Here is a 23,133-nt window from a genome sequence, read left to right as displayed (position 1 = left end):
CCCCTAGTTGGGCCGATGCACCAGAGGTCCCCTGCACTGGGGCTGAGCCCCCCTGCACCCACCCGCCCACTGCTCCGGCGACACAACAGCCAGGACCCAAGCCCCCAAGGCCCGGCCAGCACCCCAGACCGGGGGGCGGAGCACCCCCAGACCCCCAAGCCTCCACGCCCGTCCCGGACCCTCCCAGGGGCAGCCAGGCTACCAGGCCAGTAACCAACGTCCGCCAGCACAGACCCTCCCCCATCTCCGCTGTACGCAGCCACAGGGAAAACACCATCCAAGAGCCCCCAGAGCTCCTAACCAGGTCATGGCCACAGCCCCCAGGTTAGGCCCCCTAGGGAAACGTCCCTAGGGACTCCCCAGACACCCTAAGGCCGTCCCTACCCCCATATCAACCACAATAGCGAAGGCAGGACCAAACCATGACCCCCCACCCCCACTAGGTGATGAAGCCGATCAAAGGAGCCCAAAGGGATTGATCAAATGTGATGGCAGAGGTTGTATCAAGACTAATGTGATCTATTAGATGGTTTTTATATTGGTTAGAATTAAGATTATTTTTATTTTTCCAGTTAATGAGGACCATTTTCTTGGCAATGCATAGGGCCGTAAAAACAACGTGGGCTGTGTTTATTTCTGCAGTGACCTCATCCAAGTTGCCCAGCAAGCATACTAAAGGGGAGGCTGGAATGTTACATTTCAGACACTTTGATAAGTCTTCACATATCTCACGCCAAAATTTCTGAACTGGTGGACAGAACCAAAGCGCGTGGATGTAATTGTCCGGTGTATTTGCTGTGCAGTGTGAGCAGTTGTTGGAAGGCGTATAGCCCATCTTGAACATCCTATGACCAGTATAGTGCACTCTGTGTAATATTTTGTATTGTATTAATTGCAAACTGGGATTTCTGATTCATTGAAAGGTTTTTAAGCATATCTGAGACCAAAGGTTTGGGTCTAAGTTGATTGATAAATCTGCTTCCCATTTTGCAATAGGAAGGGATATTGATTCATCTATTTAAGAAAGTGTTCTGTATATTTTAGACAATAATTTGGGGGGTTTTAGACTAAGAAATTGTACCACACTTGGTGGTGTTTGTAATTCAGCTTCACTGGGATTAAATTTCTTTTTTACTATGGATTTAATTTGTTGATATTCCAAAAATCGTTTCTTGTTGATCCCATATTGTATAACTAGTCTGTCAAACGAAATAAAGTCTGTTCCTTCCAATATATGTTCCAAGTATTTAATTCCTTTGCAACTCGAATCTGAAAAGTTTATCATATTATTGTTTTGTAATATGTCCGGGTTGTTCCAGATAGGTGTACGTTTGCATGGGATTAATGAAGACTGTCATTTTTAGAAACTCCCACCATGCTGTCAGAGAAGAGCTAATATTGATGCTTTTAAAGCATTCATGTCATTTGATGTTTGAGCTGATAAATGGTAGGTCTGAAATTTCTAGGTTATTACATAGTGCCTGTTCTACATCTATCCAAGGTTCATCTAAGAGGGTGTGTTTAAACCATCTAGAGATGAACTGAAGCCTGTTGGCTAAAAAATAGTGATTAAAGTTAGGCAGATCTAATCCTCCTTTATCCTTGGTCCTTTGTAGTGTTTTTAAGCTGATACGTGGGGGTTTATCTTTCCAAAGGAATTTAGAAATATACGAGTCTAGAGATCTGAACTAATCTTGTGATGGCTTATTTGGGATCATTGAAAATAAATAGTTTATTTTTGGCAAGATCATCATTTTTATAGTGGCGACCCTTCCCATGAGTGATATGGGTAAAGATTTCCATCTAGCCAGGTCGCCTTCTACTGTCTTTAAAAGTGGGATGTGGTTTAATTTAGTTAATTCTGAAAGTTTAGGAGAGACATTAATACCTAAATATTTTATATTTCCACATTGCAGTGGGGAAGGAGAAGAATTATGGAAGGAGCAATTAATCGGAAGAACTGTTGATTTCGACCAGTTAATTGAATAATCTGAGACACTTGAGAAGGAATTTATCAATGCAATTACCCCAGAGATATTGGTTTGTGAGTTTTGGAGAAAAAGTAACACATCATCTGCATAAAGGCTGATTTTATGTTCTATATTCTTACATTTTATGCCCTTAATTGTTGTAGCCTGTCTAATTGCTGCTGCTAATGGCTCAATAAAAATTGCAAACAGTGAAGGGGAGAGTGGGCATCCCTGTCTGGTGCCCCTCAGAAGAGAGAAGCGGGAGGATGTTTGGTCATTTGTTCTGACACAAGCTGTTGGGGAGTTATATAATATTTTTAACCAGTTTATGAAACAGGGTCCAAAACCAAATTTATGTAAAGTTGCAAATAGAAATTTCCAGTTAACTCTGTCAAATGCTTTTTCTGCATCTAAAGAAAATATTATGGTTTCAGTGTTTTTACTGCATGAGTAGTCTATTAAATTAAGTAATCTACGTGTATTTGTTGATGAGTGCCTACCTTTTATAAAACCAGTTTGGTCAGGATGAATTAAAAGGGGGGTTATTTTCTCTAATCTCTTTGAGAGAGCTTTGCAGATTATTTTAAGGTCTACATTAATAAGGGATATTGGACGATAGCTTGAGGGATATACAGGGTCTTTGCCTGGTTTTTGTAAGAGACTGATATTTGCAGAGTTCATATTTGGTGGTAGTCTACCATTTTCTTTGATTTCCTGCAACATCCTGTGAAAAACTGGTGCCAGAATTGTCCAGAATTCTTTGTAAAAATCTGTTGGAAAACCATCTGGACCTGGAGCCTTATTATTGGGCATACTTATCAGAGCTTCCTGGAGTTCACCTGGCGTCAGTGGCGAATCCAGTGCCATTGCTTGGGTGTCTAATAATTTTGGAAGAGTTATGTTGTCGAGAAATTGATCAATTTCGTTTTTAGATGGGTTTATTTGTGGTGTATATAAAGTTTCATAGAAATCCCTAAAAATTTTATTTATTTTTTTAGGATCATATATTGTATTCCCAGATAAATCTTTAACAGCACATATAGTTGTTTTTTCTTTATTGATTTTTAACTGGTTAGCAAGAAATTGTCCGGATTTGTTACCGTGTTCATAATTTTGCAGGCGAAGTCTTTGTACTAAGAATTTAGTCTTTTTATTAATAATTTCATTTAATTCTAGTTTTGTCTTGCGTATTTTGTTTAATATTTCTTGATCTTGGTGTGACACATAGGCTTTTTCTAAGGATTTGATGTTTTTCTCTAGTTCCTGAATTTTTTTGTTTTCTTCTTTCTTCTTATGTGATGAGAAAGAGATTATTTTACCTCTCATCACGGCTTTCCCTGCTTCCCAGAGGACAGATGCTGATGTTCCAGGAATGTCATTAAAGCCTAAATATAGAGTCCATTCTTTTTTAAAGTATTTGATAAACTCTTCGTCTTTGAGCAGTGATGTATTAAATCTCCAGTTTTTTCTTGGTGTAGTATTATTCATCTGTATTAGTGTTAAAGATACAGGAGCATGATCGCTGACAGCTATAGGATGAATCTCAGTGTCTGAAATGTTACTCAGCAGTGAGCTGCTGACCAGAAAATAATCCAGACGAGAGTAGGAGTGATGAACATGTGAGAAGAAAGCATATTCCTTACTGTTGGGGTGAAGGGAGCGCCATGCATCGCAAAGACCAAAGTCGCTCATATACTGTTTGATTATATTTGTGGACTGCCAGTTACGCTGAGTTCCTGCTGTATTGAGCCTATCCATTTCTTCATTTAGTCCCAGGTTGAGGTCTCCCCCAAGAACAATTGTGCAGTCTAGGTGTTCGGAGAGTGTACTAAAAAAACCGTGGAAGAATGAGGGGTCATCAACATTTGGACCATATATACTTACAATACCTAGCTTTTGGTTAAGTATAGATAGTTTGACGATTAGGAATCTGCCCTCTGGATCTATAACTGTATCGAGTACTGTGAAATTAATATTTTTATGTATTAGAATTGCTACTCCTCTTTGTCTAGAATTATAACAGGCTGAGAACACATTAGGAAACTCAGGTGTTTTGAGTTTATTCAAACCTGTGACAGGCATGTGGGTTTCTTGTAATAAAACAACGTCTGCCTGTAATTTTTTAAGTTGGTTAAGTATTTTTAACCTTTTTCCAGATGTTTCTAAAGATGAAAACAGAATTAAACTCCAGCCTGATCCGTTTCTGAAGTTCCTGACTCTGAACGTCCCTCAAACGCCTCTCTGATCGTTTCCTTCCGTCGTTTTTACTTTCGTGAATGTTGTGGCGCAGTTGATCGTCTCCATGTTAAGGTAACGTTAGCAGTCTGTACTGTTTTCCTGGCTAACATCAGCTGCGTGCAGCTTAGTTTCAGCATAAATCTGCTTCGTTTTATGTGAGATCAGAGTCTGGGAACGAGACAGAAACAGTTAGTTGATGATCAGCAGCTGAACTCAGAGTCGATGTTACTGTGGATCCACTGACTGATGACTGTAGGCAGCTTCTCCTGCCTCCATCAGTCTGTGGATGTATGGGCTCAAATTGTGGTCATAAATATTTTGTACTTGTAAATCAGGATTCGTAGGTGGAAAAAGAATTTGTGTGTGTGTAAAAAAGATTTGTGTGTGGACTTAGCTAAGAAATACGTGTGAAACTCTGCACTCAAGTTTTAAGTTACAAGTACGACCCTATTTTTCTTCCTTTCATCTGATTGGCCAATGTCATTGGTGTGTTGTGGAAATGACAGTCTTCACTAGTGGGGATAGTTACAAAGCTTTCTTCGTTATGAATGAGCATACATGTTTTTATTGAACATTTGAAGAACCAACAAAAAAAAAAAAAAAAAAAAACTCTTGTAGAGGACAAAGTCAGAGATAGAAACGACAAGGAGCAGGTGCATCTAGTAGAGCTGCTGCAAAAACCCACAGAGCTCAGCAGCCAGCACAACAAATTCTGGATCCTTGGTGTTATGAAGGAAGGAAGGCTCAGGGTTTAAGTAATCAGCATCATGGGCTCATCCGATTAGAATGAGAATAAGCAGTCATCTAATCATTTACAGGGTTCTCCTTTTATTCCCAAATCAATAAAGGAAAGAAGGAAAGACACACATGGACTGCCAATGCTGAAAGAAAACAGAGACTTAAGTTACTCATTACTTTAAACAATACATAAAATCAAAAACCCAAACACAACCTCACCTCTGCTGCTGCCCTGTGTGGGAGTGAAGAAAGAGTGAGCCAAAAGTGAATGCAGTCCTTATATAATGTGTGACAGGTGAGTGCAATTCAGGACAAGCACCACACCCAATCAAAGGTGAGAGAACTAAACAAGGTGCATCTGGTGAAGTGAGTGGGTGTGCTGGGATGTGCTAAAAGGTGGGTCTTTACAACACTTGGCTTTTAGTTAGCAGTTAGCATTAGCAGCACATGCTGAGTCTGATGTGAAAGGACCTTTATGCTGCGCACAAATTCTTTTTACACACACAAATCCTGATTTACAAATACAAAATATTTATGACCACAATTTGAGCCCATAGGTGGATGTTCATTAACTGCTGACAGTGAGACAGGGGTGTCCTAAGAGTTGCTTTTCGGAAGTCGCTGCCAACATTTCATCTATAAAATGCCTTTCTCTGCTCGTTCGCTATAGTCTGCTGTAGGGCTGGGTGTCGTCACTCATTTCTAGAATCGATTCGTTTCCGATTCACAAGGTCCCGAATCGATTTGATCCACAATTCGATTCGAATCGATTCAATTAGATTCGATTCGATTTGAATCTGGGAAATTTTGACAGTCAGAAATATTATAATTCAGATCAGTAGATTTACATATTTTTGTATCTATAAAAAGGAAGCTGACACACACAAGACTTTATCAAAGGTGTAAGCATCACAGCAGATGCCTTTGTGTCAACGTAGCTGAAGATAAAACACAGAAAAACATGAAGGTGATTTTCCTGGTCTGGGATTTTATAAAAATATTCTGCAGTACATCAAAAACAAAAGAAAACCATTAATCAACATATGGACGTTACTGTCATGGTCCGGGCAGGTACCTGCAGGTAGTGATGGCCCGCTTGAAGCTGAAGCTCTGGTGCGTGTGTCGAAAAAAATCAACACAGTGCTTCAGAAGCACTGTGTCGAAGCTTGATTCGTTTGGCCAGAGTCACGTGATCAGTGACGTCCGAAGCTTCATTTATAACCTAACTGCTTCGGTATCTGATTCAATGGTTTATCAGGAAGCGAATCATTCGCGGGATTTGTGGAGTGTTTTGATGGTGACAGATAGCGAACCACTGATCATTCCACTGAGAGATTTGGAGCCAGCGAGGAATAGAGGAGGTTCTGTTGTGTGGGAGAATTTTGAGTTGATTTTTGTCAATCGGGTGGGTTTTACAGCTTTGTTTTCTGGCTGTTTGCTTTTGTTTTGTGCGTGTTTATTATATCTGAAAACGGGAAAAAGGTAAAATGTCAAAAATCTGCTTCCATAATATAAATATCATTAAATAACTGTAGAAAAACTTCCACTTGACTCTTTACATGTAATGTTGTAAAAATATATATTTTATTGTTTAATTAATCTGAAAATGTTAGTCTGCCAAATGTGCAGCAATTGAATTTATTTATTCTCTTTAGCTGATAGTTTGTGGGGCCCAGTTAGACTGTATAACAGCATCTCTACCAGTTTCTCTGCACTCCAGCCTCTTCTGTGCCATGTGAAGGGATTTTCCTTAAGGCAGGAGAAATTGTCTCCACGAAAAGGAACAGGTTCGGCCATCGCACACTAGAACAAATTCTCTTCTTAAATAAAAATGAAAAAGGTTACTTTAAATGCATCATGTTTTTAATTTGCAAGTTCATAAGCATTTTCCCTTTCCATTTAACAATCAATTCTACCCCCAGGTCAAAAATATGTCTGGGAAAAATTCCCTAATAATATTATTTATAAATATACCCGTCTAGCGGTTAATTGCAGCAATTAAGTACATGGAGTGGTGTGGCAAAGAAAGACCACACCATGGTGCATTTAAACAAGGAGAGTTTACTGGTCAAAATTATTTATTAAACAAATAAAACACATTTTTGTAACCACCAAAAAATACACGTTCAAAGCAACACAACAGTGGCCCAATATCAGACAGAATTCCAGAGTAGAGTGGGCAATCTTAATGAAGCAGTTGGTTTTATTTTGTGGATTCAAGCGGCTCTTCATATTTTTGGCCACCAGATGTCACCAGACAGGACTGTGTTGAAAAGCTTTGAGTAATGAACCGTTTTTCAATACAAGCTTCAGTGCTTCAGAAAGCTTCATTTGGCCATCACTACCTGCAGGTCTCCTACAGCGACTCCTCCTCATTTAGGCGGAGATCGGTTGCTCCTCCCTGGCTGACCACCTGTGGGCAATTATTCCGGCAGCATATAAGACCTGCGCACTCAATCGATCATCGCCTGAGTATCTGCTATCCCATAGGTAGCTCCTGGAGTGGAGGTCTCACCGCCCTCATCCCCGCTTTCCTGGACCTGGGCCACCTGCTGCTGGTACGATGTTGCCAACTGGCCCGCCACTCACTTGCCTGCCTCCCCCTCACCTCAACCGCATCCGGGCCTTCCGCTCCACCTGTCTTCCCCACCTGAAACCAATGCCCGGCCAGTCACTTCATAGTCAGCCTCCACCTCCCCTCTGCCTCAGCTGTTCAGCGACATCCTAGAGTTGTCTAGGTCACCCTTTGTTAACCTAGTTTATACAGCGCGCCTCTAGTGTGGTGGCGTCGTTTTGTTTTCGCTTGTTTGTATTGTGGGGGGGAAATAAACCTTTTGTTCATTTACTGTCTCGCTTCCGGTTTGGTTTCTGCACTTGTGTCCATCTGAGTTTCCTCGTGCCGCTGGGCCGTGACAGTTACCTCTGACTTTACAGTAGTGATGGGATTTCCGGCTCTTTTTAGAGATCCGGCTCTTTCGGCTCGGCTCACTAAAAAGACCCGGCTCTTTCGGCTCCTAACCAGCTCTTCAGGTTGTTTTGTTGCTTTAATTAATTTATTATTAACAATAATATAAAATCATGCACAAAAGGAATTACTAACGTAAAAAAAAAGTGGTTTTATTTATATGTTTATATATAAATATATGCGGTGGCCCCTGGAGACAAAACACGTACAAACTTCAAAACACATTTCTAGCATGAACTAAACTTCCAAAACAGAGCTACCTAGATCACTTAAATTACACAATTGAAAGCATATGTGTATTGTTTCTGTATTTATACACAAGCACTCATATATATTCAAATAATTTTAAAAAATGTTCATTTACCTGTTACTACCACACACCAAATCCGGTCGTTGGTACTTGCTGGCTTGTGTAGCCACTAGGTAACAAAAGCTCAACACTGCCCCTAGCATCCTGGAGCACTTCTGTTGTCTTTTGTACGTGTTTTGAGTTTTTATGTGCTTCTGAGTTTTTACGTGTTTTGGAGTTTGTACGTGTTTTTACGTGTTTTGGAGTTTGTACGTGCTTCAGGGTTTGTACGTGCTTCAGAGTTCGTACGTGATTTGTCTGTAGGGGCCACCGTAAATATACTTTTATTTATTCACTCGACATAAAATGTAATAAATAAATCATATAATACAAAAATCAACTATTCACATTTCAACTTTTAACTATTTAAATTTTCAGCTTTTTCCTTTTACAAATTTAAAGTGAAACAACACAAAACACTGCAAACCACAACACAATTAAATATAAATTATAATATGAAAACAAAAAGAACATGCATATTCTCTGTCATATGGACCTGCATGAATAAACTTTCTGAATCCTTTATCCTTTATTATTATTCTACCTTTCTAATGTGACGTTGTTGTCCCTGGCTCTCTTTCTCTGTCTCTCCCTCTGGCTCTGTTCCTGTGCTACTGCGAGTGTAACTACCGCCCCTCCCCCCTCTGCCCAGCGTAAAGCACAAGGCTCACGTGCAGAGTGAAGCAGAAAAAAAGTGCGAGAGAGAGAGAGAGAGAGAGGCTGAGAGAAAGAAAAAAAAAACCCACGTGATGGCTCGCGATAAGGAGCCGGCTCTAAGAGCCATTTCGTTCGCAAACGACCCATCACTACTTTACAGCAGTTTTATTAGAGACACGGCTGAGCGTTTTGCATTTTGCATAATTTTAAAAAGTTTAAATTTGTTCAGTATTGAACGGCAGAAATTAGGTTTTCTTTCCGGAAGTAAGTAAAAGGAAAAAAAAAAAAACAGCAGCCGACAGGCTGTAAGAACGGTAGACTTGTGCGTAACAAGCAAGCGAATAATGCAGAAAACAGATTTTTAGATGGGAAACTGTTCTTGAAGTACAGAGAGAGAGAGAGAGAGAGCTGTGCATGAAGTGTGATTTTATCGAGGTGGCAGCAAAACAATCAGAGGGAATTCATGACGATGTTTATGTGAAGCGTAGTTTGGATCTTCTTTTGCTGCTGGTTTACTCAAAATTGTTTGGAGAGAGATAAAACCTGCAGCTTCAGAATCAGCGCAAAAAGGGCGTAAACACAAAGCGCGGACCCGCCGAAACATCAGAATCAGCGAGCTGACGGCTTTCAGCGAGCTGTCGGCTTTCAGCGAGCGACCGTGTCTGTGCCGTCAGGTGAGAAAGTCACATCTCACTGATTCTGATGCGTCGGCGGCTCCGCGCTTTGTGTTTACGTCTTTGTGCAGAATCCGTGTTCCTGCTCTCATTTACTGTTTTAGCTGATGGTGGTTCTTGAAATTTTGTGACGTTTAACCTGAGATTCTGGCGTTTTGGCCAAAATAAATTTATATTAAAAAATCGATTCAGGATTTTACCGAATCGATTTCACATTATCCAAACCAGAATCGATAAATTGATTATAAAAACCCACCCCTAGTCTGCTGTCATATTTGTATGCAGGTTTTTTCCTTTTTCAGTTTAACTGGTGATATTCATTCGTGTATTGTAGGTGAATGCGCTGATGCTAGGTCATAAATTAGTAAACTGGCCGTTTTTGCTCAATAATTCCTGTTTCATGTTCAAACCATCAGACAGAAACTCTGCGTTTGTTTTTATGTTCTTCAGCCTGTTGTTCTTGAGGTAATCTGTGATGCGTTTAATGACCCTCCACATGCTCTGAGGGTCATTTGAAGAGAAACAGAACTTCATCTTTAGAGCATAAGTGGGTTTTTGCCCTCTTTATGCCCGCGGTCAGGCTCTGTTTATTGTAGTATAACACTCATAGGACACAGTGTCCCGCTGCACACACACTGCACACAATGACAGCTGCAGAGTTTGTGTCTGATGTATTAAGTATGAAACACTGTTGGGCTAAAATCTGGTCAGACTGAATCCAGGTGCAGGTGTGTCAGTTTAGGACCACTGGACTAACATCCAAGTGCACACAATATAAAGTGTATTCTGTAGTAACATCCTGGTGTTGCAGCAACAGTCCCACATGAAAACGTCAACGGTCAAACTCAAAATCTCTTTTTATCAACAATAAAATGACAGCAGACCAATTTGAAAAAAGTTGGTAAAATGCTTCAGAAATTAGTAAAATATTAAAAAGTGTCTTGATGCTCAATCATGCAGTAAATCCCCAAAAAGTTGATTCTGTTCATCTGGATGTTTTCAGCAGCATGGATCAGTGTGAGGACAGAGAGGAGGGAGTCCCTCCCTCTAAAACCACTCTGTGTGGGGAACATGAGAGCCAGACCAAAGCTCAGAGGTGAGATGACCATCTCTAACTGTCCATGGCTCTTCTCCATGTCACAGCTCAGCACTCACATCACTGCTCCATCATTATTCACACTCATACCTCTGTGTGTGTTGTTTTAAAGCCCAGAGCTGTGGGGCGTACCAGGCTCAGCTGGACATAACCCTAAAACTGATCCAGAACCTGGACCTGAACCCAGCTGTGTTTCCTTAAAGAGCAACGAGTCGAAGGATGTTATTGTAAACTTTAACAAAAGACTGTTATGTGACAAAGAGTAAGTACATTATTTTTATGAGATTGTTCATCATGTCTTTAATTTAATATTTCCAGTTTTTCCTTCCTATCTCATGAAGCTGTTACATTTATTGTTTTTCTTTTAGGATCAATAAGAGGCCAGAATCTCCTGGACCTGAACCCAGCTGTGTGTCTCTAAAGAGCAACGAGTCGAAGGATTTTGGTCTAAACTTTAAAGGATGTTCTTCTGCTGCTGAGAGGTAATGTGTGTCTAGATGTTGTTCCCGACTCTGTATTTTTGAATAAATCCTCATGTTTAATATCAGCTCAGCTCTTTTTCACACACATTTCTATGTTGGTATGTGAAGCGGTGTGTGTTGGAGTGTTTCCACAAACACAGCAGTCAGAGTGGAAAGAGTGGATGTTGTAGGAGGTGTTTGTGTAGTGAAGAGGCTGAGTGTCTGTAGGACTCCAGCTGCTCCAGCAGGTGTCTCCTTTGTGCTTTGCTTCAAACACAGTGTAGGGAGGAGCTTCCACTCAGGTGTTTCAGGTGTTGCTGGATGGAGGAGGACAAATAGTTTTTCCCTTCAGTGACACTTCAGCAGCTCAATGTTCTGGGGAGATGTTTGTCTTTATGAAGGTTTATGGATTATTGTTCTTACTTTGGTTAAACTGAGCAATACATTTTCCATCTAACATTTAAAGTAAATTTCCAGGTGAAAGAAAAGATCTGCAGCTGCAGCCTCTGTGATGTTTCACAGTCTGAAAGTAACAAATTCAACCAGAGTTCAAACAAAGGCTTAATATACGTGTGTATTTGATATAATGCCAACAAGTACAAATAGGTGTTCTTACAGGTCTTAATCACAGAGCTCTGATAAGTCTGGTGACTTTCACAGTCAGCAATTTTGCTGCCTTTTATTTTATATCGGCCTTTTTAAAGCCCTTCAAATGCTCCCACATTCATACAGAGCTTTTAATACCAAACTCCTTTACAGTCCTTCTCCTCTCACACACGATCACACGACTGATTTGTCTGCAGCAGCTGTGTTACTGCTAGTATTTTATTATGTGTGTAATCTCCTCATATTGTTCCTGTGGTTTAGTTTGACTTCCTTCTGCAAACTCAGCTGCTCTGTTGCTGATACACGTCTCCATGAATATGATTGATCAGATGCTGCCAACACCATGTGTTTCATGTGAACGCTCAGCTGAAAGCCTGGGTTGACTTATCGAGTTAATAACAAGCTTCACGTGACTGTGAATGCTAAAGTGAATCCAGATAAAGGAAAGAGACCCTGCTAATGTTGGACCCACTTCTTAGTGTAGATCCCAGGAGGAAGTTCAACATAGCCAGCCATTCTTTGTGCTAGCTCGACCAAACCTGAGACCACAGTGCAGGATAATGATTATCATCTGTCTCTGTCAAGGACATTTGAAATCCACAAATAACAAAAATAATTATATTTGATCATTAAAAATCTCTTTTCACTTAAAAAAGCATGAGCACACTGGTGGATTACAGAAACATGGAAACTCGTTAACACTAAAGTTAATTTAGGCGTAAACAAAGTGTCAAACATACTTAAGTAGAAGGACTGATGTTTGTGTTAAAATACCCTCTTAAAGCTGAAATACTGATTCAAGTTTCTCCAAAAGATACTCCTGACACATACGGGATCACTACAGGTTTTCTCTTAGGTTGTCCTTCTCTCCTGGATCGGCTGGAGCTTTCTTTACGAGCCTTTCCACTTTTGACAAAAGTCCAGCTGGGATAACCACATTTATGCTATGTCCAGATGAACAGAATCAACTTTTGGAGATTTACTTTCCTGGATGATTGAGAATGCGTCAAGACGTTCCTCCTAAAGTGTTATTCAGTGTTGTGACAGTCAGCTGCTTCAGCTGCTGCTGGGATGGGCTGTGGCAAAGAGAACAGAGAAAATCAAAATCAGAGTTTTTCTCTGAGTTAAAAGCAAGGAAACAACAATATATTCTACATGGTGAAACTGATGTGGTGTTTGGGTCTGTTTTTCTGTATTTATGCAGATAAAGTGTAAACTCAGATGAATTATACCATCAAATTTTAAAGGAAAATATCAGGATGAGTGTCTGTGAGCTGAGAAGGACGTGAAGCGAGCAGTTTATCCCAGAGCTGAAGCTGCTCTGTGTGCAGAGATGAGCTCAGATTCCTGCTGTGATTGATCAACAGTCACAGAAATGTAGACTTGTAGTTATTACTGCAGTATGGTCACAGCAGATACTGATAAACATGTATTATGAGGATGGATGATCAAGTTTCTCACTCTCTCCTTTAAATCTCAGTTTTTTTCTTCTTCACAGTTTATCTGTTAATTTATTAATGAATAACACTGAAAGAGTTTCTGTTATATTTCCCCTTGAACATCACCTTATTAGGGCGGCATTAGGAAATAGCCCCCCTCCAAAGAATGAATAAATGAATGATGATAATAATAAAATGATTAAAAAGCAGAGCTCAGAGTGGTAGGATGGTCAAACATGGATCCACGGGTGGTTCAACTGCATTTGGTGACGTGACTAAAGCAAATCTTTCAAATAATCCCACCATCAACGGGATGTTGTCTCCTTTACTACGGTTACTTTACTTGGTCACCGTGTGAATTTCTTTGAAATGAACCAAATTCTTTTATTTGGTGGTTGTTGCATATTTAACCTCTACAGTCAGGAAAGGAGGAGATGAGGCCTCAACAATGTTGGGTTGTAGCTGTGGTTCAGGTTAGAGTGAGTGTCCATGGAATAAATGTAAGTCAGTGAACTGGAAACATGACTGTGTTCAAACTTTGTTTTCCTTTTTATAATGAGTCTAATCAAAGGTGGACAGAAGTATCTCCACTTTGACTTTTCTGTGTCACCATCAGAGCTTCTGCACAGTGTGGAGAAAGATCCAGAAGCAGAGCTGGACTGCAGACAGCCAGTCAGAGCAGCTGTGTACAAAGTAAGACTGAACATCTGTCTGCTGATGGACTCATTTCTGAAAACTGGACTTCTTGTGTTGTTCAGACATTGAAGAGTTTTCTTTCTCTTTAGTCTCATTGCTTTTCTTTCTTTCAGCAGATGTTGGTCTGCAGGAGGTTTTAGATGAACATAAGATCAGTCTGAGGAGGAGATGTGAACGTGTGACTGAAGGAAGTGATGAAACAGGAAGTAGAACCCCCCTCCTCAACAGGATCTACACTGAGCTCTACATCACAGAGGGACAGAGTGAAGAGGTTCATACCCAACATGAGGTGAGGCAGCTGGAGACAGCTTCCAAGATGGACGCCCTCCATGACGCTCCAATCAGGTGCCAGGACATCTTTAAAGCCTTACCTGACCAACAGAGACCCATCAGAGTGGTTCTGACCAACGGCGTGGCTGGTGTTGGAAAAACCTTCTCAGTGCAGAAGTTCACTCTGGACTGGGCAGAGGGCTTGGAGAACCAACATGTCAGTGTGGTGGTTCTGCTTTCATTCAGGGAGCTGAACCTGATCAGAGATGAGCAGTACAGTCTTCTGGAGCTGCTCCATGTTTTCCATCCAACATTACAGAAGGTCACAGCAGAGAAGCTGGCTGTCTCTCAGCTTTTGTTCGTCTTTGACGGCCTGGATGAAAGCAGACTTTCATTGGATTTCACCAACAGGAAGCTGCTGTCTGATGTCACACAGAAGTCATCAGTCAGCCAGCTGCTGACAAACCTCATCCAGGGGAAGCTGCTTCCCTCGGCTCTCGTCTGGATAACTTCCCGACCCGCAGCAGCCAATCAGATCCCTCCTACATGTGTTGACAGGCTAACAGAAGTACGAGGCTTCACTGACGCCCAGAAGGAGGAGTACTTCAGGAGGAGATTCAGTGATGAAGAGCTGTCCAGCAGAATCATCTCCCACATGAAGACATCCAGGAGCCTCCACATCATGTGTAGTATCCCAGTCGTCTGCTGGATCACTGCTACAGTTCTGGAGCACATGTTGACTACAGAGCAGAGAGGAGAGCTGCCCAAGACCCTGACTGACATGTACTCACACTTCCTGCTGGTTCAGACAAAGAGGAAGAAGAACAAGTACCATGAGGGACATGAGACGAGTCCACAGGAGCTGGTGGAGGCTGACAGGGAAGTTCTTCTGAAGCTGGGGAGGCTGGCGTTTGAACATCTGAAGAAAGGAAACATCATGTTCTACCAAGAAGACCTGGAGCAGTGTGGTCTGGATGTGACAGAGGCCTCGGTGTACTCAGGAGTTTGTACAGAGATCTTCAAAAGAGAGTGTGTGATCTTCCAGAAACCAGTCTACTGCTTTGTTCATCTGAGCATTCAGGAGTTTCTGGCTGCTGTCTACATGTTCCACTGTCACACCAACAGGAAGACAGAGGTGCTGAAGATGTTTCTAAAATCAGAATCTTTAATCAAGATGATTTCCAGTAGTTTTGATAACAAAGATCTCCAATCACTTGATGTATTTCTCAAGAGAGTCATGGAGAAATCCCTCCAGAGTAAAAATGGCCACCTGGACCTGTTTGTTCGCTTCCTTCATGGCCTCTGTCTGGAGTCCAACCAGAGACTCTTAGTAGGTCTGCTGGGTCAGACAGAGAACAGTCCAGGAACCATCCAGAGAGTCATCAACAACCTGAAGGAGATGAACAGTGATGAAATCTCTCCTGACAGAAGCATCAACATCTTCCACTGTCTGATGGAGATGAACCACCCCTCATTATTTCAGGAGATCCAAGAGTTCCTGAAGTCAGAGAACAGATCAAAGAAGAGACTCTCTGAGATCCAGTGCTCAGCTCTGGCCTTCATGCTGCAGATGTCAGAGGAGGTTCTTGATGTGTTTGACTTGCAGAAGTACAAAACATCAGAGCGGGGACGACAGAGACTGATTCCAGCTGTGAGGAACTGCAGAAAGGCTCGGTGAGTCCAGATGTGATCATTAACATCATTGATCAGTGTAGGTTAGTAGTTTAATTTTGAAAATCAAATCAGATTGTAACCACAAAGTGTTTGTGTCCGTACGCTGCAACCTTCCACACCATTCCTTTATTGTACAGACTCAGCAGCAGCTCCATGGATCCCAAATCCAAGAGTGGAGAACAGATTTGAAGTGTGTCACATCCATGCAGTCACAGCTGTTTCCACCATGTTTCCACTGATATTAATCCTGTTCAATGACACGTTTCATATCAGTGAATATGTTCTTTAGGACGTCCACTGACATGTTTAAGTGTCCTGCTGGAAATCACTCAAATCATCCATGAAATCCATGAAAAATCCTTTTAGTGTTTCTAACTTCACCCTCTGTCCTCTCTCTCTCTCCATCCTCCTCACTGCTTCTTTCACTGATAATCACACAAACATCGTATTCAGCTACAAAATAACACAATAATATCATCTGATGATCATTATTATAAGAGCAGGATCCATATTTGATATCAGAGTAACACACTGCTTGGTTATGTGCAGTCATCATCAGTGACTGTGGGTCAAACAGAAGCTCTCTGATTGGTTGCTGACCTTGGTCACCTGTCCACTCTCACCTGTTTGTGTTTGCTCTCTCTTTGCTGTCTCCATCCTCTCTCTCCTTTCTCTCCCTCTCTGTCTTTGTACCGTCACTCAGGTCCAATGGAAACAGTGACATTTACAAACCAATCAAAGACAAACTGATCCATGTCAGGTTATAACAATATTCAAAGTGAATACAGGCTGCTGCTGGACACAGACAGGTAACATCATTTTGACTTGCTGTCACCTGGATCTGGACTCATAAACACTGAAGCCCTGAACAGGAATACAAATCATTTTCTGCCAACTAGCAACACACCAGCAGATAATGGCTCAGAAAGCTAAAATGAGCCAATCATTTCTGTGTTTAGTTCCCCTGAAATCAGATCTGATATCAGCAGCTCTGAGTTCATTCATCATTATTGTCCAGTGATGAGATTTCTGCTCCGTTTGGTAACAGTCAGCAGGTTTTTCCTGCGTGTGGACGTGAACAGTCGTACCTGACAGCAGGTAGGCAAACAGAGATCATCTTTCCAGCTGGAACTCTTCACTGAGCTGAACTCATTCAAAATGTTCTGGAGTCAGATTCAAAACAGGAAACAGTCCAAATGTGTGTCTTCACTCTGACTCTGGATCAGATCTCAGTGACAGACTGTGGACATTATGGAAGCCTAAATGTGACACCATCTTCCTCCTTCATCTGCAGATTAAAGCCAAACAAAGATTCTCATTAAAAGTCTGCAGGTCTGAGAGAGACTCAATCGTTGTGTCATGTCAAACACAGTAAGAGGAGCTGAAGCACAGATGTGAAGAGCAGATTCATCAGATTATGACCTCACTCTGTTTTGTCTTCATATACATTCAGTCTGTGTTTATAATGCAGATTTTTTGCTTTTATAATAACACATTTTATATTTTCTATCATGACAGACTGACTTGGTGTCAACTCTCAGAGTCTCACTGTGAAGTTGTGGCCTCAGCTCTGAAGTCCAACCCCTCCCATCTAACAGAGCTGGACATGAGTGAGAACAAGCTGCGGGATTCTGGGATGAAGCTTCTGTGTGCTGGACTGGAGAGTCCAAACTGTCGACTGGAGACTCTGAGGTGAGTTCACTGACTGCGGCTGTTGTTGTTTTTCTATATTTCATGTCTTTGATTGATGTTTTAAACTTTCTTTAGTTCCTAAATGTTCAGGATGTGTCTGAAGACAAATGTGAAGAAGACAGAAGTGACAGACCTGAGCAGGGTTCATTTAAAGGCTGACAGAAGTAGAGTGGTGACGGGGAGATGTTTGACAGGACAGTGTTTCAGCCTCCACAGGTTCATGTTGTGCTCCATCAGTCAGTGAAGATGAAGTCAGTGCTGATGAGGCTGTAGAGTGTGTGAGGGATGTGAATGAGGATGATGAAGATCTGATGATAGCAGATAAAAACAGGCTGCAGAGACTTTGAGCTTGTGTGGAAACAGAGAGAGAAAAGAAAGACATGAATGTCGAAGCTAATAAAGGTGAAGTTAGGAGCTGTGATGATGTTCATGTATCAGAAGCTGATATGGCTGCTGTGAGGAGAAATTCTTAGGAGGCAAAGAAACACAAACTCAGAGAATTTACATGTACATGGACGACCCCCGTCACAGAGGGAATCGCGCGGGGCTGTCAGTACATTCTTTATTTATACTAAACAAGCTTTCACAGCAATAGGTGTGGCATGTACAGAACCCAATAACAACTCCTTAAAAGGAAAAACCGCTAGCTTATCTGTTGAAACAGGAGGTAGCTTTTGGCTGTCATAGCACATTTTCTGCACACAATGTCTCGCTCCCTTTTCCTGCCATTGTCCAATTCACAAGCTCTTCTTCCTTTAAATGAAGCTACAAATAAACATAACACAAAACTCAAAATCTCCCAACAGCTGCTACAGAGACGACCCACACAGCTGCTGTGGTGAGGTGTGTGTTAAAGCAGAGGAACACAGAGCAGCCTAACACAGGCCCAAACATGACAACAAAGCAGGACTCAGAGACTGTGCGTCTGTGCATGAAGCATAATTCATGTGCAGTTGTTGAAGTTGTAGAATGAGAAATGGCATTTTGGGGTATTTCCTGCTTTCATTGTCCTGCTTGTGCTGATGAAAATGTTTGAATTCGTTCTTCAATGCTCGATTCTGCCTGAACAACGTGAAAACTTTTCTTATTTTTGTGTAACACAATTCAACGCACTGAAGCATCGACTTGTTCCATTATCCAACAATGAAAACAGGAAACAGAGACAGCTGGCCTTCAAAGTAAAAGCTGCTCCTTTTGAAACATGTTGGTGGTAAAATGTAAGAAGAGCTGAAGCACATAAATGATCTACGTGGCTAAATATTAAACCCAGGTGATATATTTGCGTGAGTGTTGCACAGCTGATGGCCGATGGCTGCGCCTGCTGGAGTGTTGTGAGTGTTGTGATTCAGGTGTAGATGTAATGACTCATTCATCACATTCATTCCTTCCATAAAGCTCCTTTTTCTCTCACTTTGGCTCAACGTTATTAAAAACATAAGAACTGTTTTCACTTTATAAAAAACTCTCACACTCTTTCTGCCCGTGTCTGACGCCTGTTGCATTATGGGTAACAGAGCCAATCAGAGCAGATTTGACAATAAAGCCAAAGATGGCCTCCAGTGAATGTGGGACATGATGCTGACATGACTGCAGACTGGAGGCTGAACCAGGATCTGCCAGTTTCATGTAATCACATCATTTTAAATGTCATTATGTTCTGGACGAGATGTGGAAACATCACTGCCTATTTTATTGTTCACACTAAATCCATGATGGCTCCATGTGGCCACTGCTGGATGTTCAGCTTACAGAGCCCTGGGCACAGATGTGTGATGGACCCTCGCCAGCTGGATTTGAGGGCTCGCCTTCTTTTCCTTCTTCAATAATTAGACATACAGGGCACACAGTGTGTGTACAGAACAGCTGAAATCATTATGGAGGCCTCACTGGAATATGGGAGCATCACAGTACAGCTTCAGTGAAGCATTAAAGTCTCTGATATGAAATGAGAAATGAAGCAGCCAGAGCTTTTTCATGAGTGGAAATCCACGGTGACTGTGAGCTGCTGCTACAGCCTCCAGATTAGCCAGCAGCTCATCCTGCTCAACATTTTCTCACCAACTTTAATGGAAGTGTGATGTTTTCAGCTGGAGTGATGGTCAGGGTGGCCTCCCTCTCCTCTTCTTCTCCTCTTCCTCTTTCATTTGTAAAGCCACTTCTGCTGCTTTCATTCATTTGGAAGTCCTGTAGCTGAGTTTGGGAGAGACTAACAGCCTCGGCAGCAGAGGGGAGAAAGGCTGTAACACCACCACTTTACTCTGTTCTACCTGTCACATCATTTTATCAGGAAACAAATATGCTCATGTTTTTACTATGTTTGTCTTGAAGATGTAAGAAGATCACATGGTGCTTTTTATTATTGTGTTGGTTTGTTTGCTGTCTCTTGGATGGAGCCCAGCTGTGCGTGGCCCCTGGGCCTGTGGTCAGAGTGTGTGCTGGATAATCCGGCCCAGGATGAGGCCAAACTGACATGGGATGAAATGTCTGTCACATAATTGAGCTTAGTGTAGTTTCATTTCTGCACAATTTAAAAAGAACCAAAACTTTGTTCTGTCTTTTCTATGTTATACTGTAGACTTTCTTTGATACTGTGTCCAAAAGGAGCAGCTTTTACTTTGAAGGGGAGCCGTCTCTGTTTCCTATTCAGGTTGGATGATGGAAGCAAATTAGTAGCTGTGTCCCAAAATGTCGGCTGCATCCTCCGGAGGCCGCATTTGAAGGCCGATTACGTCACAGCCAGGCGACGAAGACTGTCTGTATTCGTCGACTCCTTCAAATGCGGCCGGCAAATGCGTCCTTCATTTCCCCGAATTTGAAGGATGGGTCGGGTGTGTCCTTCGTGGCCCACCATATCCCAGAATTCATAGCGCGGCCCAGCCAAATTTCAGCTGCCAACAATGGCGGCCGCTACTAAGTTTTCAAATTACTCTTATTAATCTTTCTTGGTCACAAAATAAACTTTTAACATATTTTCAGGCAAGAAAGTAGCTGTGTAAAGTTATATCTGCTTGGTTTATTAAGACATCGCATATTTGCAAAATTGTGCCGACATTTTTGGAGACGTCTGTTACCCACCCGCTCGATAGCAAGCCGGGGGATTCAATGGTCACTCCAGCCGGCGAGAGCAGCGGACACCCGGCTTCATCGTTTTCAGACCCCCGCTCTTTCGCTACTCAGATTAAACATGATATAAGTCACTCGGATAACTTAAAAATGTAATTGTTTGCCTTTTTTCAGTGTTTTATTTGTTCCGGACGCAAATCTGAAGGCTAGACTGTCCCATTTCACAGCCTCGCACTTCCAGCCTTTTCAGTCTTTGAAGGACCCGGCCCACGTAGACCGCGAAGACCTGGTCCTCCGAAGGATGCAGCCGACGTTTTGCGACACAGCTAGTGTGTGATGTTCTTTCAGTGTTGCACTTTGTAGACGCTCCCTGAGCACTGGTCTCACAGCCAGCTGCACATAGAGACCAGTGTTGTTAGTCCAGGTCAGAAGATGACTTGTTGGAATGAACATGAGCTTGTAGTTTGTCTGCTTTAATAATGTGACTGGAAAAAGGTGTTGGACTTCAAATATGTCCATTTCTTTCACACTTCACCTTTAAAAGTGAAGCCTTGTGATAGGTTTTATAGCTTAAACCTATTCGCTGGAACGTTACGGACAATTCAACTACACAGCAAAAAGCATTAAACACCAAGTAGGCAAAGTTCTTCGTGTTACTCATGCATGAGGGAGAGAACCACGACAAGCGCTCAACCGTTCCTTCGCTTGACCCCAGTCGCTCTCATCCGTCCGTAACACTGCTCTTTTATTGAGGTTACATGAATATACATAGGTTCATTAACATATGATGTCTACATACAAACAAAGAGTACCTTGCCTGTGCGTTGTGTAAGTATGTGTGTGTGCGTGCGTGTGTGTGTGTGTGTGGGGGGGGGGGGTCAGAGTGTGACCCCATAAATGACTTCCCTAAACCTGCTGGTCTGGAAGTCCAGCAGTTCATCTAAACAAAAGGCACTTAGACTAAATCAGATATAGATACGTTTATCCTACCATAAAACAATAGGAGAAGGTAGACCTCTCCCATGCTCCCAGAATGTGGGTGTGAATGATTTGTGTGCATTCCAGAACACTCTGGAATGCACACAAAGCCTTTGCAGGCTATTAAGGATCACACATCCTATCACTACACAATAGATTATACACATATATGGTTAAATATTTCTAAGCATAAATGACAATAAACAATAAAAATCTAACACCTTGTGGTTCCTGGAAGGAAAAACACGACTTTTTCAAGTCTTTTTCCTGTTTTTATGATAAATGTACGACTTTAATGTGAAACATTCAGAGTTTTTTCTCTTGTGTTTGTTTAAAGCTGCTTCCTGTTGGCTTCAGCTGTTTGGAGTTTCCATTTTCTAAACTTCTACATTCTGAACCTTCTTCAGCTCTAAATAGATGATGAAACACTGAATGATTTCAAGCTCACACTTTGTCTAATAAACTTACATCTTTCATTCTTTATACAGATTGTGGAGCTGTGGTTTGTCAAAGATCAGCTGTGATTATCTGGCAGCAGCACTGAAGTCCAACCCCTCCCATCTGAGAGAGCTGGACCTGAGCATCAACAGGCTGCAGGATTCAGGAGTGAAGCATCTGTGTGGTTTCCTGGAGAGTCCAGGATGTGGACTTGAAACTCTGAGGTCAGTCAGCATGTTTTAGTTGTGCTGAGATGAATATGATGTGAAAGTTGTGCTGACACTAAACTGCAGACATCAGGCTGATATTATACTGATCCACACTGAGGGTCTTCATGGTAAAGTCTGTTTTCTTCTTCTCTGGTTTAGTCCATTGACTGCAGCAGAACAATGTTCACATTTCAAACAGTGAGACTCAACGTATGGCCCGCGGCCCACACGCGGCCTGCCCACCTTTCCTGATTCAGAGAGAGGGGACCCTGATTAACTGTGTAGTGTTCTTCCTCACAGTTCTAAGTATCAGACACAACAATAAATAATCCACAGCTGACTGTCTTTAGCAGGTCAAAGGTCACAGCACACAGAAGACAGTGGGAAATATTATAATTCTGATCATTTATCAGCACATATCCATATGTATAAAAACAAAGCTGACACTGTGAGACTTGATCAGAGGTGTGATCATCACAGCAGAGGCCTTTGTGTCAAAGTCACTGAGGATCAAACAGAAACACATGAAGCAGATTTTCCTGTTCTGGCTTTTTATAGCAGATAACCTTCAAAATATTCTGCAGTCGATCAAAAACTGAAGCAAACCATGAATCAACATGTGAACATGACCTGATGCTGCTGAAGTGAAGCAAAGTTACAGAGGTTTGATTACAGACACAGCTGAGAGTTTGTAATCTGTCATCATTTTAAAAGGTTTAAATTTCTTCAGTATTGAACAGCAGAAATGAGGCTTTGTTTTCGGAGGCCGACAGCAGTGAACACAACAGCAGACTGGTGCGTAATAAGCAGTGAATAATGCAGAAAACAGATTTTTGAAGGTAAACTGTTCTTGAAGTACACTGAGAGAGAGAGAGCTGTGCAGGAAGTAAACGTCAAAGTCAGAGAGAATTCATGACGAT

The 23,133-nt window shown here is 41.8% G+C and overlaps 1 protein-coding gene across 4 annotated transcripts; it reads left to right on the top strand.

The window, feature by feature from the left end:
* Positions 1-4,226: 4,226 nt before the first annotated feature.
* LOC146391812 (protein NLRC3-like) lies at positions 4,227-22,527 on the top strand. 4 transcript variants are annotated; one of them, XM_084916006.1, is made up of 8 exons: positions 4,227-4,280; positions 10,595-10,687; positions 10,800-10,949; positions 11,056-11,169; positions 13,810-13,886; positions 14,006-15,833; positions 17,352-17,525; positions 22,055-22,527. In XM_084916006.1, the coding sequence occupies exons 1-8, from the start codon at positions 4,273-4,275 to the stop codon at positions 22,245-22,247; spliced, it is 2,637 nt and encodes an 878-aa protein (XP_084772132.1). In that variant the 5' UTR covers positions 4,227-4,272; the 3' UTR covers positions 22,248-22,527. The 4 variants fall into 4 exon arrangements, with proteins under 4 accessions (XP_084772132.1, XP_084772115.1, XP_084772141.1 ...); XM_084915989.1 differs by having other exon boundaries at positions 14,003-15,833; XM_084915999.1 differs by having other exon boundaries at positions 4,233-4,280; positions 10,598-10,687; positions 14,003-15,833.
* Positions 22,528-23,133: the final 606 nt, after the last annotated feature.

Source organism: Perissodus microlepis, chromosome 3, assembly GCF_051167445.1.
Source record: "Perissodus microlepis isolate ML-2025 ecotype Zambia chromosome 3, ASM5116744v1, whole genome shotgun sequence".
Classification (NCBI taxonomy): domain Eukaryota; kingdom Metazoa; phylum Chordata; class Actinopteri; order Cichliformes; family Cichlidae; genus Perissodus; species Perissodus microlepis.
The sequence above is the reverse complement of the archived record's forward strand: the minus strand, read 5'-3'. Positions and strand labels throughout refer to the sequence as shown.